Source organism: Lepidochelys olivacea, assembly GCF_965140295.1.
Source record: "Lepidochelys olivacea isolate rLepOli2 genome assembly, chromosome: 3".
In the NCBI taxonomy this organism is placed as follows: Eukaryota; Metazoa; Chordata; order Testudines; family Cheloniidae; genus Lepidochelys; species Lepidochelys olivacea.
In genome coordinates, this window is record NC_140413.1 from 55,682,263 (window position 1) to 55,696,368 (window position 14,106).

At 40.5% G+C, this 14,106-nt stretch overlaps 1 protein-coding gene across 2 annotated transcripts in view; it reads right to left on the reverse strand.

The window, feature by feature from the left end:
• Positions 1–14,106, reverse strand: part of LMBRD1 (LMBR1 domain containing 1) — a 238,221-nt gene that overhangs the window by 184,079 nt on the left and 40,036 nt on the right. For both annotated transcript variants that reach the window (XM_084624095.1, XM_084624096.1), the window contains exon 5: positions 10,373–10,440. In XM_084624095.1, the coding sequence (XP_084480221.1) occupies positions 10,373–10,440 (68 nt within the window). The remainder of the gene's footprint in view (positions 1–10,372; positions 10,441–14,106) is intronic.

The window sequence follows — 14,106 nt, forward strand, 5'->3', positions numbered from 1 at the left end:
GTAGCAGATGACAGAACAAGGTGTAGTGGTCTCAAGTTGCAGTGGGGGAGGTTTAGGTTGGATATTAGGAAAAACTTTTTCACTAGGAGGGTGGTGAAGCATTGGAATGCGTTACCTAGGGAGGTGGTGGAATCTCCTTCCTTAGAAGTTAAGGTCAGGCTTGACAAAGCCCTGGCTGGGATGCTTTAGTTGGGGATTGGTCCTGCTTTGAGCAGGGGGTTGGACTAGATGACCTCCTGAGGTCCCTTCCAACCCTGATATTCTATGAAAATCATGAGTGGTGTGGAGAAAGTGAATAAGGAAAAGTTATTTACTTGTTCCCATAATATAAGAACTAGGGACCACCAAATGAAATTAATGGGCAGCAGGTTTAAAATAAATAAAAGGAAGTTCTTCACTCAGCGCACAGTCAACCTGTGGAACTCCTTGCCTGAGGAGGTTGTGAAGGCTAGGACTATAAGAGGGTTTAAAAGAGAACTAGATAAATTCATGGATAGGTTAAGTCCATTAATGGCTATTAGCCAGGATGGGTAAGGAATGGTGCCCTAGCCTCTGTCAGAGGGTGGAGATGGATGGTTGGAGAGAGATCACTTGATCATTACCTGTTGGGTTCACTCCCTCTGGGGCACCTGGCATTGGCCACTGTCAGTAGACAGGATACTGGGCTGGATGGACCTTTGGTCTGACCCAGTACTGCCATTCTTATGTCTCTGGAGCAGAAACAATCTGTTTTCTTCTTGTACAGCACCTACTGCAATGGTGTCCTGGTATATGACTGGGGCTCCTACATCCTATGGAGTGCTGACCACCACAGTCACCACTACCACAATAATATTGTTAGATTCCAAAACAAGGTAGCTGGCAACCTGAGAATGAAGGAAGATGCTGGTACTGTGCTTTTTGAAAACATCAAGAGTGCTACCGATAGCGGCCATGTGTTGACATAAGTAACATGCACACCTAGTAACTGACAAGCAAAAAGTATCAGGAGCAGAAAATGCAGACTCGAGTTGGTGATCTACCTCAGCAGCTGAATAAGACACTATAGAAAGGACTGAGGTTATATGATCAGAAAACAGACTGTTTAAAGCAACAATGTAGAAAACTTCATATGACAAAAAAAAACAAAACAAACAAAAAAAAAAACTTACTATCCCCCAACTGCTGCTGTCAAACATTTCTGGGAGAACACTTATCATCCACAGTAGCCTTTTGAACCTTAACTTTCATTCTGTAATTCCAGTTACACTGGAAAATGTTTTCAGTATTCAATTCCCCGTTTGGTAGATGGCCTGAAACACAGGATTAAGCTAGACAATTCACAAAATGAGCTTGATTTAGCATACTTTTAGGAACTTTTGGGTACATGTAACCATAAAGCAAACCCACATTTATGTATCAAATCCACTGGGAAATGTATTGATGCGAACTGCTTATGACAGCAGTCAGAACTCTAATTATGGTCCCCTGGAATGCCAAACGTGTAGAGGGCTGAGACTAAATTAAATATGGTCCCAGACGTGAGATGTACGGAAACTGTATAAAAAAAGAAAGGTGCATGGCCAATGCTCAGTTGGGATACCAGAATGACAAGATGATAGAAGCGTGCAACATCATTCCCACTTATGATGCTTCTTCACTCACTGGGTTTTCCTTCTTCACTTCTGATGAACTCCATAAGATGAAGTATGCACAATACAGGAAGTCATTTGGCTACACCTACCTTACTCTTCTACAATTGCAATTCTACTGGTCTGTATTTAAGAATTGAATAAAAGTCTTCATGTCTGTCTGTGACTCACCAGTCTCACTTCTTGTAAGTTCTACCTAACCACCTGAGTAAAGAATCTGAATTAGTCAAATTAATGCCCCCCCAAATTAATCAAAGGCTACCAGTAGCATGGAAGATGGTTTGAAAGTGCTGGTGGGACACATGGACTAATAGGTGATCAAAACTGAAATAGCTGGTGCATTGGGACTGTGGCAGAGGTAAGGAGGTATTTCATGGTAAAGTACAAGAGCAGACACGTACAGAGGGTTAGTGTCTGAAGGTCCGTAAAAATGAAACTTGTATTTGTTGTGGTGTATAAAGGAAAAGCCAGTGGAAAGACAAAGTGGTAACATGATCAGAATAGATGAAAATATCTTAAAAGCAGTATTTTGAATGTGCCCCTGGAGCTGTAATGTGGGTGCTAGTTAAAGCCAAACAGAAGGACGTTGCAGTAGTAGACAGAAAACTATACAGGCCTTAATGAGAGTTTTAGGACTCTGCGCTAAGAGAGAAACTGAATTTCAGATGCTGCAGAAGAAGCAGCAGCAGAATGATGTTGAAGTGGCCCAGATATGTAAGGCTAGCTAGAGAAAAGGTGGAGCCAAAGAGGACACCCATGCTACGTATCTAAGCAACAGGAAAGATTAATGTTGTTGTCCATAGTGAATGAGGGAGTGGAGGGTAAGAAAACTAGGGAGGAAGACTAGGAGTTCAATTTTGCCGAGGCAGAACCTCGAGGGGAGGCAGAAAATAGCCAGATGATTGTGACAAAGTGGGCTACAGCAGGGTCAAAATCTGAACGTCAGTTTGTATTGCCACCTTAATTTTTTTATTGTAACCTTCATTTTGTACAGTGTGTTGAGCACATGCCTAACCCTACCCAAAGTAAGTATATTATGATGTATTCCAGTCAGCTGTGTTACCCAGGAAAGGTGTTTGACACCTACTTGAATGAGTACAATGGTAAAGGCAGGTCTACTCTAAAAAAATTTGCACCAATGCAGTTGCACCGCTGTAGCACATCTGGTGAAGATGCTCTAAGCTAACGGGTGCTTAATAATTCCACCTCCACAAGAGACAGGAGCTATGTTGGCTGGAGAAGCTGAATGTTACTGAATGAAATAGTAAAAGGAAAAGAAGAATGGGTCAATGACAAAGTCCTTTAAGACCCTCTTGGAAAGAGAAGGCACAGAAGATATCAAAGTAAGAGGAGAGCCACCAGAGGAGGATGTAGTTGCAAGAGCTAAGTGGAGGACAATATTTCAATGATCACAGCATTATCAGCAGTGTCAAAAGCAGCCTATATGTCAGGGAAGGATAAAGCAGAACCATGAGATTTGGCCAAGACTATGTCATTCAAGACCTCAGGGAAAGCAGTTTACTCAGTGAAATGCATACGGCAAAAGCCAGGACAGACTGACAAAAGGAACTGATGGCTAAGTTGTAAGTGGTACAAAGTTAGTTAAGAGAAATGAAGTCGAAAAAAGGGATAATCAGTAGTGGAGAGAGACGTGAGGGGAATGAACTTTTTTAGGATTGAGAAAAGCCATGTTTTACTATAAAGGAAGCAACTAATGTAACAAGAGACCAAGGAAAAAGATGACGGATATAATGTGGTCATTGGGGCACAAAAATGGGTTAAACAAGGAAAGTAGGTAAGAAGATACAGCATCATTGACGAGGAGGAGGAGGAGGAGGAGGAGGAAAGAGGATTGGGCCCAATTAAGTCACTAAGATTCTCAATTACCTCTGTCTTGGCTGTCCCCACCCATGCTTTTTTCTATTAGAAAAACTGCAATTTGTTATACGGAGATTTAAAAAATGGGTCTCCACTGTACTACCAAGACCCTAGCATTGCAACATAATTCAACCCTCTTCTGGTTAAGAGCCTATAAGCAGACATTCTTTGCCATAATCTCTCACTACCCTCCAATTCTCACTAATGTCATCAGGCAGGAGAAGCCGGGGAAAAATCCTCACAAGCCCCCACCTGTCTGCTCCACAGGGGTGTGCAATGGAAGAGTAGTAACTGTACAGCCAACTGAAGATCAAGCCAACCAAAGATCACACAGAATGTGCATAAGGCATTTAGACCTGGTTTGAACTACTGAACTGCTGCAACATCCCCAACAAATTAGCAAAGCTATAAAAACAAAGCCATGGGAAGTTGTTCTCAAGATACTGTATATTAGCCATATTATTATTACCATATTATTATGTTTTATTTGTAATGCAAAAGAGAGAGGAACTTCCGTAGTTCTCAGAGGGTCAGCAACTTCTGGGGAGACACTTCTATGCTTAGAACAATAGGAAGTCTGTCACTGTGCCTTCCAGAATGTGGGGCACCAATTGCTTTCTGAGGATGGCTCACAAATGAGACTCCCAATAAAACTGACAGTCAGTTCCAGCTGTACACCTGCCATGAAAACTCACTTTGTTTAGGATAGTAGTCCATCCTTTTTAGCAGTGGCAATAGTTTCTCTCTCAACTCTAGCTTTGACTCAGATAATGCAAAACCAGAACCAAAACAGCTACAGCAAAGCAAATGTATTCTATATCTCCTTGTGGATCTACAAACTTCTTTACTAAATTCTAATCATACAGAAGTGCACAAATCCACTGAAGGCAGCAGGACTGTCAGCAGTGAGGAGATAAGTGGCAGACATTAAGGTTGTACAGGTTTACAACTGGGGGTATAATTTTCATACAAGTGACGTGAGATAAGGAAAGAACCAACTTGACACAAACAAGATTGACATTTATGGACTGCAGTTAAAACTAACTTTTTATTTGAATTGCACATCAGAATTGGGCTGCTCATTTTATCTGAAGTCATTGCCACGACCAAGAAACCCGATAACGCCAAACTCCACAGTCGCTTTTCAGAGTAGACTCTCTCCATGTCTTCTCACCTGTTTTTGGCTGTTGAGTTATATTCCTTCTCTGGAAATCTATTAGTCACTCATAACAATTGGTCTACCCAGAACAAGGGAAAGTATAAATGCACACGGGAAGTAGAGAGAGGGTAGAAGAGAACTGAAGCATATGTTGCAAGTTCCTGTAACCAGTTTTAACTCCAAGTTTATATAAAGAGGTATTTTAAATTTTGATCCTCAAACATGAGGGATAATAATTGTAGTCTTTGGTGACTTAATTCTAGAAGCTATTGAAATTCATCTCCGTCATCTTTATTTATAGACTAATTATGGTACAACTACATTCATAGGATTTTTAAAAATTATACTGCAACAAGGAAATTTAGGATACTCAGAGTACAATTTCTGTAATTCAAACACTTTACGTGTGGTACTCAAACGATTATTTTTAGTTACAGGCATTACGTTACAGCCTTGAATTATTTTTTACACTATGGACTGCTGAGATATCCTTGTGTAGAGATGCCTCAACTAATCATATTAAGAGTCATCTAGGAATATGCTTTAAGTTTTAGGCACGCAGCTAAAGTGACTCATGGAGTAGTCATAAGCAAACCATATGCACAAGAAAACATGACAAGGCCAAACAGGTAAACAAGCCGTTTAAAAAAAAATCAAATCAACATATACATCTCAATATAAATAAGGTACACATGAACAGTTTAACAGTGATATTTCCATAGTATCTAGAAAAATTCAACACTCCTTAAAAATGTTGTCTTCTGGTGACAGAAGGCGTTTAGAAAGGAAAAGTAGTTATGAGCTAAGATTATCAACATTTCATTTTTGTGTTGCCATTAAAAAGCAACATTTATCCATATTTACACACATAGCTATGGTGTGGGAGATCTTTCTACTTCTTTTTCTAGGAATAAGGACATGTATACCTACTACCCTCATTCTCTGCAGAGGTTAAAAGGTTAGGGGGCATAAGGGAGAAATGCCAGACTTGCTCCTCTCTGTCTTAGGTAAGTAGCCATCCCCACCAGTTTCAGCTCCTCCTAGGAGGAAACTCTCATTGCCACAGCCAATGTTTCAAGCAACTTTAATCCCTGATTGCATCAGATACTAATCAATAACTGAGTAAATACTGACTTTTAAATTAAAAATCATTTTCTTAAAATATTTGGTTATTAGCCACAATTTTTAAAAAAATGGATTATGGCCATAGCTCACTGGGAACAGTTTTGTTTTACCAACACTACAGTGAACCCGCTGGCTCATCACTGCATAACCCCCATATTTAACTGGAGGGAAAAGATTGAGCCACAGGTCATTTTAGAAAGGTAAACATCTAGTTCAGAATCTAGCCAACAGATATTTAGTAAACCTGGAAGACACTTCTCTCCCCCCCCCCCCAAAAAGGGTACAGGGGATCAGACAGATATCCAGAAGACTACATAGGAGCATATACAACAGACTGTGGGAGCAGCTTGAAAGCGGGTTGCACAAGGAAGACCACACAGCAGAAGAGCAAACTTAACTGGACATAACAGAACTAAGCTCTGGCCAGTGTAAGCTACACTGTGCCTACAGTAGTTATAACCTCTGCTTTCTGCCACCCCTACTAAAAGGCCACAGAATTTAATCGAATACTTCCTGCATCAAACCCATAAACTCTAGAGGAGTTCAAGCTTCACAGACCCTGGACTTCAGAAAAGCAGACTTTGACTCCCTCAGGGAACTGATGGGCAGGATCCCTAGGGAGAACAACATGGGGGGGGAAAGGAGTCCAGGAGAGTTGGCTGTATTTTAAAGAATCCTTATGGAGGTTACAGGGACAAACCATCCCGATGTGTAGAAAGCATAGTAAATATGGCAGGCAACCAGCTTGGCTTAACAGTGAAATCCTTGCTGATCTTAAGCACAAAAAGGAAGCTTACAAGAAGTGGATGATTGGACAAATGACCAGGGAAGAGTATAAAAATATTACTCAGGCATGCAGGAGTGAAATCAGGAAGGCCAAATCACACCTGGAGTTGCAGCTAGCAAGAGATGTTAAGAACAACAAGAAGGGTTTCTTCAGGTATGTTAGCAACAAGTCAAGGAAAGTGTGGGCTCCTTGCTGAATGAGGGAGGCAACCTAATGACAGAGGATGTGGAAAAAGCTAATGTACTCAGTGCTTTTGTTTGCCTCTGTCTTCAAGAACAAGGTCAGCTCCCCGGCTACTGCACTGGGCAGCACAGCAAGGGGAGGAGGTGACCAGCCCTCTGTGGAGAAAGAAGTCGTTCGGGACTATTTAGAAAAGCTGGACGAGCACAACTCCATGGGGCCGGATGCACTGCATCTGAGAGCGCTAAAGGAGTTGGCGGATGTGATTGCAGAGCCATTGGCCATTATCTTTGAAAACTCATGGCGATTGGGGGAAGTCCTGGACAACTGCAAAAAGGCTAATGTAATGCCCATCTTTAAAAAATGGGAAGGAGGAGGATCCTGGGAACTACAGGCCAGTCAGCCTCACCTCAGTCCCTGGAAAAATCATGGAGCAGGTCCTCAAGGAATTCTGAAGCACTTAGAGGAGAGGAAAGTGATCAGAAACAGTCCGCATGGATTCACCAAGGGCAAGTCCTGGGGCCGGTTTTGTTCAATATCTTCATAAATGATCTGGAGGATGGTATGTATTGCACTCAGCAAATTTGCGGATGATACTAAACTGGGAGGAGTGGTAGATACGCTGGAGGGCAGGGATAGGATACAGAGGGACCTAGACAAATTGGAGGATTGGGCCAAAAGAAATCTGATGAGGTTCAATAAGGATAAGTGCAGGGTCCTGCACTTAGGATGGAAGAATCCAATGCACAGCTACAGACTAGAGACTGAATGGCTAGGCAGCAGTTCTGCGGAAAAGGACCTAGGGGTGACAGTGGACGAGAAGCTGGATATGAGTCAGCAGGGTGCCTTTGTTGCCAAGAAGGCCAATGGCATTTTGGGATGTATAAGTAGGGGCATAGCGAGCAGATCGAGGAACGTGATCATCCCCCTCTATTCGACATTGGTGAGGCCTCATCTGGAGTACTGTGTCCAGTTTTGGGCCCCACACTACAAGAAGGATGTGGATAAATTGGAGAGAGTCCTGCGAAGGGCAACATAAATGATTAGGGGTCTGGAACACATGACTTATGAGGAGAGGCTGAGGGAACTGGGATTGTTTAGTCTGCAGAAGAGAAGAATGAGGGGGGATTTGATAGCTGCTTTCAACTACCTGAGAGGTGGTTCCAGAGAGGATGGATCTAGACTGTTCCCAGTGGTAGAGGACAGGACAAGGAGCAATGGTCTCAAGTTGCAGTGGGGGAGGTTTAGGTTGGATATTAGGAAAACTTTTTCACTAGGAGGGTGGTGAAACACTGGAATGCGTTACCTAGGGAGGTGGTTGAATCTCCTTGCTTAGAAGTTTTTAAGGTCAGGCTTGACAAAGCCCTGGCTGGGATGCTTTAGTTGGGGATTGGTCCTGCTTTGAGCAGGGGGTTGGACTAGATGACCTCCTGAGGTCCCTTCCAACTCTGATATTCTATGATTCACTCTTGACTTGCAGACTTCAAGAGACTGAAAGCTAAGTTAGTTAAGTTATTTCAATGGCTAGTTACCCACACAAACATTTTCCATCTTATTTCTAGCCTGAATTTGTCACCTCTTCGCAGTCTCTTAAATCAGCTAAATAGATTTACAGTGAAACTAATTAAGCTCAAGCAGGTTTTCCCAACTCCAAATTATGATTGTAGCTCTTTTCTGCATTTGTTCCAATTGGTCACTATCGTTTTTGGTGTACACACATCAGAACTGGACTCAGTACTTCAGTGATATTTCTCACTAGGTCTGTATACAGTGGTAATATCTACATCTACTTGATATTCTGTCTATCCATCCAAGGATCACTTTTTAGGGTTCATCCTGTGAAGATACCATACACAGAGTTAAAGAAACTGAATGCTCCATCATACTTTAGAAACATTTAAATACTACTTAGTGAAAGAACCTGCCATGGCACATAAACTAAGTACTGTATATACTCCGGTCAAGGTTCCTTCCCCACTCTGAACTCTAGGGTACAGATGTGGGGACCTGCATGAAAACCTCCTAAGCTTACTTTTACCAGTTTAGGTTAAAACTTCCCCAAGGTACAAACTATTTTATCCTTTGCCCTTGGACTTCCACTGCCACCACGAAACGTTTATCTGTGTTTATTTATTAGGGAAGTGTTGTTTGGAAACGTCTTTTCACCCAAAATCCTCCCAACCCTTGCACTCCACTTCCTGGGGAAGGTTTCGTAAAAAACCTCACCAATTTGCATAGGTGACCACAGACCCAAACCCTTGGATCTTAAGAACAATGAAAAAGCAATCCGTTTCTGAAAAGTAGGATTTTAATAGAAGTAAAAAGTAAAAAAGAAATCACCTCTGTAAAATCAGGATGATAAATATCTTACAGGGTAATTAGATTCAAAACAGAGAATCCCTCTAGGCAAAACCTTAAGTTACAAAAAGACACAGACAGGAATATCCATTCCTTTCAGCACAGGTTATTTCCTCAGCCATTTAAAGAAATCATAATCTAACACATATCTAGCTAGATTACTTACTAAGTTCTAAGACTCCATTCCTGTTGTGTCCCCGCAAAAGCATCACCCAGACAGACAGACCCTTTGTTTTTCCCCCCCTCCAGCTTTGAAAGTATCTTCTCTCCTCATTGGTCATTTTGGTCAGGTGCCAGCGAGGTTATCCTAGCTTCTTAACCCTTTACAGGTGAAAGGGTTTTTCCTCTGGCCAGAAGGGATTTTAAAGGTGTTTACCCTTCCCTTTATATTTATGGCAACTAATTATTAAAGATGAAAAAACAGGACATGGAATAATGTTTTAACTTCTGCAGAACACTATTATTTATGGGAAAGAAAAGAATTTCTTATTCCCTTACTTGAGTAATGTATTATCTCTCTCTCAAACTAAAGCCAATAAAGCCTTTACACCGAAGACAAGTATATATGTACATAAGCATGAGCCCACACTGAACTATTAAATCCCAATTCAGAAAGCATTTATGCACAGGCATAACTCTTAGCGCACCATGCACATGACTTCCTGAATTAGGGTCTTAATGTACAAATTAATTTCACAGGTTTAAAAAGGAAATCAAAGTTTAGCTATTCTCATTATATGGCCTGTGGTGTATATTATGATGTAAACTTATGACCAATTATAAGCATATTTCAGACAACTATATTAAGATTCAAGATTGCACAAAGTCAGAAAAATCCAAGTTAAAGCTGCATGCATAACTTCAATTCTGCCTCCTACGTGTATGCAACAAAATACAATAGGCAACATGAAAAAGCTGGATAGTTTTCCTCAACTATAAAAATGGATTCAAATATTTAAGATACATCCCTGAAAATCTTCAGTATGAGAGTCTCTCCCCCCACTTAGATCTGTATATTATGAAGAATTTAAAAAAAATGAACAGAAAAAAATAAAAAATAAAATAAAATAAAAGATCCATTGTGGGTCTGATGTTACCATAACCTACCCTAGCTTTGCTCTGGTGATTCAGGATATTAGAATCTTTATAGGGATTTTTTCTTATGATGCTATTTTTCACTTTACCTTTTCAGTTATTTATTAATCTAATTTTTCCTTTACCTTCACTTCAATACAAACGCATGTATATACTTACCCAATTAGAAGAAGAACTGCGCAAACCATGAGGAATCCCAGAGTATACTTGAGTGCAGTTTGAACATGCTGTATTTTAAATTAAACAAAGTTGTAATATATTTAATATTTGATTTTTTTAGAACATCTGCATATTTTAATCAATAAATCACAGGATAGAATATTTAGTGGGACATGCGGTCTATAAAAATATTACTGTTTAACTAAAACGGATTTTGTTTCAAGAATGCAAATTTCTGCCTTAGATCTAAAAAGTTGTATAGTTTGATGTTAAGAGGTAATAACCATATGAACTTAAGATCTATTACACAGTATAAGCTTGGGCAACCTGCTCTGGCCAGATGTCACTCCTTTAAATCCTCTTGAACATCTGTCTTGGGTGTGTTATTCAATAGAGAAAAAGGTACTATACTAATAGACTAATAAGAACTATGCTGCTGGTACTATGAGGTAGAGTGACAAATACAAGCATGTATCTGCAACATGCCCTAATCTGAACTCTGTAGTACTGCTATGGTGAGTTTGAGTGACATTTTCATTAGAATGAACTATTCTCTTAATGTGGCATTTGGAATAAATTCTAGTTTCAGGAGACCACTGCTGCCTATTTTCATTTAATGGCACTCTTTTGTAACATGGCCACCCCAGAGACTAGTTACTCCTCCTAAGGAGGAGCAGGTTTTCTGACTATATGACCTCAAAGCCATTTTTGCCATTCTTCTTTTTACTTCAGAGCCCAGTTACGATCAGCGCTTCAGGAAAGAATACCTGACTGTTATAGGGTGCAGTATTTATACCCTGGGTGTAAGGAAGGTTGGGATCAAGAGACTTGTTCCTTCTGCCTGACATTCTGCTAAAATGTGACTCCTACAATTGAGCATATCATGGATAATTAACATTAAGCTAAGTATTAGTTATCAAGGGCTCCATGTCTAGTTGGCAGCTGGTAACAAGCGGAGTGCCCAAAGGGTTAGTCCTGGGGCCAGTTTTGTTCAATATCTTCATTAATGATCTGAAGGATAGCATGGATTGCACCCTCAGCAAGTTAGCAGGGAATTGGTCCTGCTTCGAGCAGGGGGTTGGACTAGATGACCTTCTGGGGTCCCTTCCAACCCTGATATTCTATGATTCTATGACACTAAACTGGGAGGAGTGGTAGATACGCTGGAGGGTAGGGATAAGATACAAAGGGACCTAGACAAATCAGAGGATTGGGCCAAAAGAAATCTCGTGACGTTCATCAAGGACAAGCGCAGAGTCTGGCATTTAGGATGGAAGAACCTCATGCACTGCTACAGACTAGGGACCGAGTGGCTAGGCAGCAGTTCTGCAGAAAAGGACCTAGGTGTTACATCCAGCTTCTCGTCCACTGTAAGTCAACAGTGTGCCCTTGTTGCCATGAAGACCAATGGCAGTTCGGGCTGTATAAGTAGGAGCATTGCCAGCAGATCGAGGGACGTGATCCTTCCCTTCTATTCAGCATTGGTGAGGCCTTACTGTACTGTGTACAGTTTTGGGCCCCACGCTACAAGAAGGATGTAGAAAAATTGGGAAGTGTCCAGTGGAGGGCATTAGGGGGCTGGAGCACATGATTTATGAGGAGAGGCTGAGGGAACTGGGATTGTTTAGTCTGCAGAATAGAAGAATGAGGGGGAATTTGACAGCTGCTTTCAACTACCTGAAAGGGGGTTCCAAAGATGATGGATCTAGACTGTTCTCAATGGTACCGGATCACAGAACAAGGAGTAATGGTCTCAAGTTTTAGGTTGGATATTAGGAAAAACTTTTTCAGTAGGAGGGTGGTGAAGCACTGGAATGGGTTACCTAGGAAGGTGGTGGAATCTCCTTCCTTAGACGTTTTTGAGGTCAGGCTTGACAAAGCCCTGGCTGGGATGCTTTAGTTGGGGATTGGTCCCCGCTTTGAGCAGGGGGTTGGACTAGAGGACCTCCTGAGGTCCCTTCCAACCCTGATATTCTATGTTTAATATTGCAACTCAAATGGACTCCTTAATTTAGCATATTTTTAAAGAAGTCTACTATGTGAATTAAAACAGAAGTAACCAACTTCTTCAAATTAAAGACTTGAAAGTTTGAACAATGTCAGTGTAAGTTTTATTTTTAGGGCTGTCAATTAATAGCAATTAACTCACGTGATTAACTCAAAAAAATTAATGGTGATTAATTGCACTGTTAAATACCACAATATCAATTGAAATTTATTAAATATTTTGGATGTTTTCCCACATTTTCAAATATATTGATTTCTATTATAACGCAGGATACAGTGTACAGTGCTCACTTTATATTATTTGTTATGACAAATGTGCACTGTAAAAATGATAATAGTATTTTTCAACACACCTCATGCAAGTACGATACAGAGATTGCATTATTGTCGAAGTAACTTATAAACGTAGATTTTTGTTGGTACATAACTGCACTCAAAAACAAAACAGTGTAAAACTTTAGCCTACAAGTCCACTCAGTCCTACTTCTTGTTCAGCCAATCGCTAAGACAAACAAGTTTGTTTACACTTATGGGAGATACTGCTGCCTGCTTCTTATTTACAGTGTCACCTGAAAGTCAGAACAGGTATTCGCATGGCACTTTTGTAGCCAGCACTGTAAGGTATTTACATGCCAGCTATGCTAAACATTCATATGCCCCTTCATGCTTCAGCCACCATTCCAGAGGACATGCTTCCATGCTGATGCTTGTTAAAAAAAAAATGCATTAATAAATTTGTGACAGTTCTCCAAGGAGTTCAGTATGTCTCCTGCTCTGTTTTACCTGCATTCTGCCATGTTTCATGTTACAGCAGTCTTGGATGATGATGTAGCACTTGTTTGTTTTAACAACACTTTCACAGCAGATTTGACAAAATTGAAAGAAGGTACCATGTGAGATTTCTAAAAATAGCTACTGCACTCAACCCAAGGTTTAAGAATCTGAAGTGCCGTCCAAAATCTGAGTGGGACGAGGCATATAGCATGCTTTCAGCAGTCTTAAAGAAGAGCAACACTCTGATGCGGAAACTACAGAACCTGAATCACCAAAAAAAGAAAATCAACCTTCTTCTGGTGTCACCTGACTCAGTTGATGAAAATGAACACACGTCAGTCCACTCTGCTTTGGATCATAATCGAGCAGAACCCATCATCACCATGGACTTACATCCTCTGGAATGGTGTTGAAGCATGAAGGGACATACCAATCTTTTGCACATCTGGCACGTAAATATCTTGTGATGCCGGCTATGACAGTGCCATCCGAATGCTTGTTCTCGCTTTCAGGTGATGTAAACAAAAAGCGGGCAGCATTATCTTCTGCCAGTTATAACCAAACTTGTTTGTCTGAGCAACTGGCTGAAGTAGGACTGAGTGGACTTGTAGGCGCTAAAGTTTTACACTGTTTTGTTTTTAAATGAAGTAATTTTTTGTACACAATTCTACATTTGTAAATTCAACTGTCATGATAAAAAGAGATTACACTATTTATAATGGGGGAATTGAAAAATACCATCTTTTTTTTACAGTGCTAATATTAGTAATAAAAAATAAACAGAAAGTGAGCACTGTACACTGTATTCTGTGTTTTAATTGAAATCAATATATTTGAAAATGTAGAAAACAAATTTTTAAATAAATGATATTCTGTTCTTTAATGGCGCGATTAATTGCGATTACGTTTTTTAATCGCTTGACAGCCCTATTTATTTTGTTTAAAATTAAGAT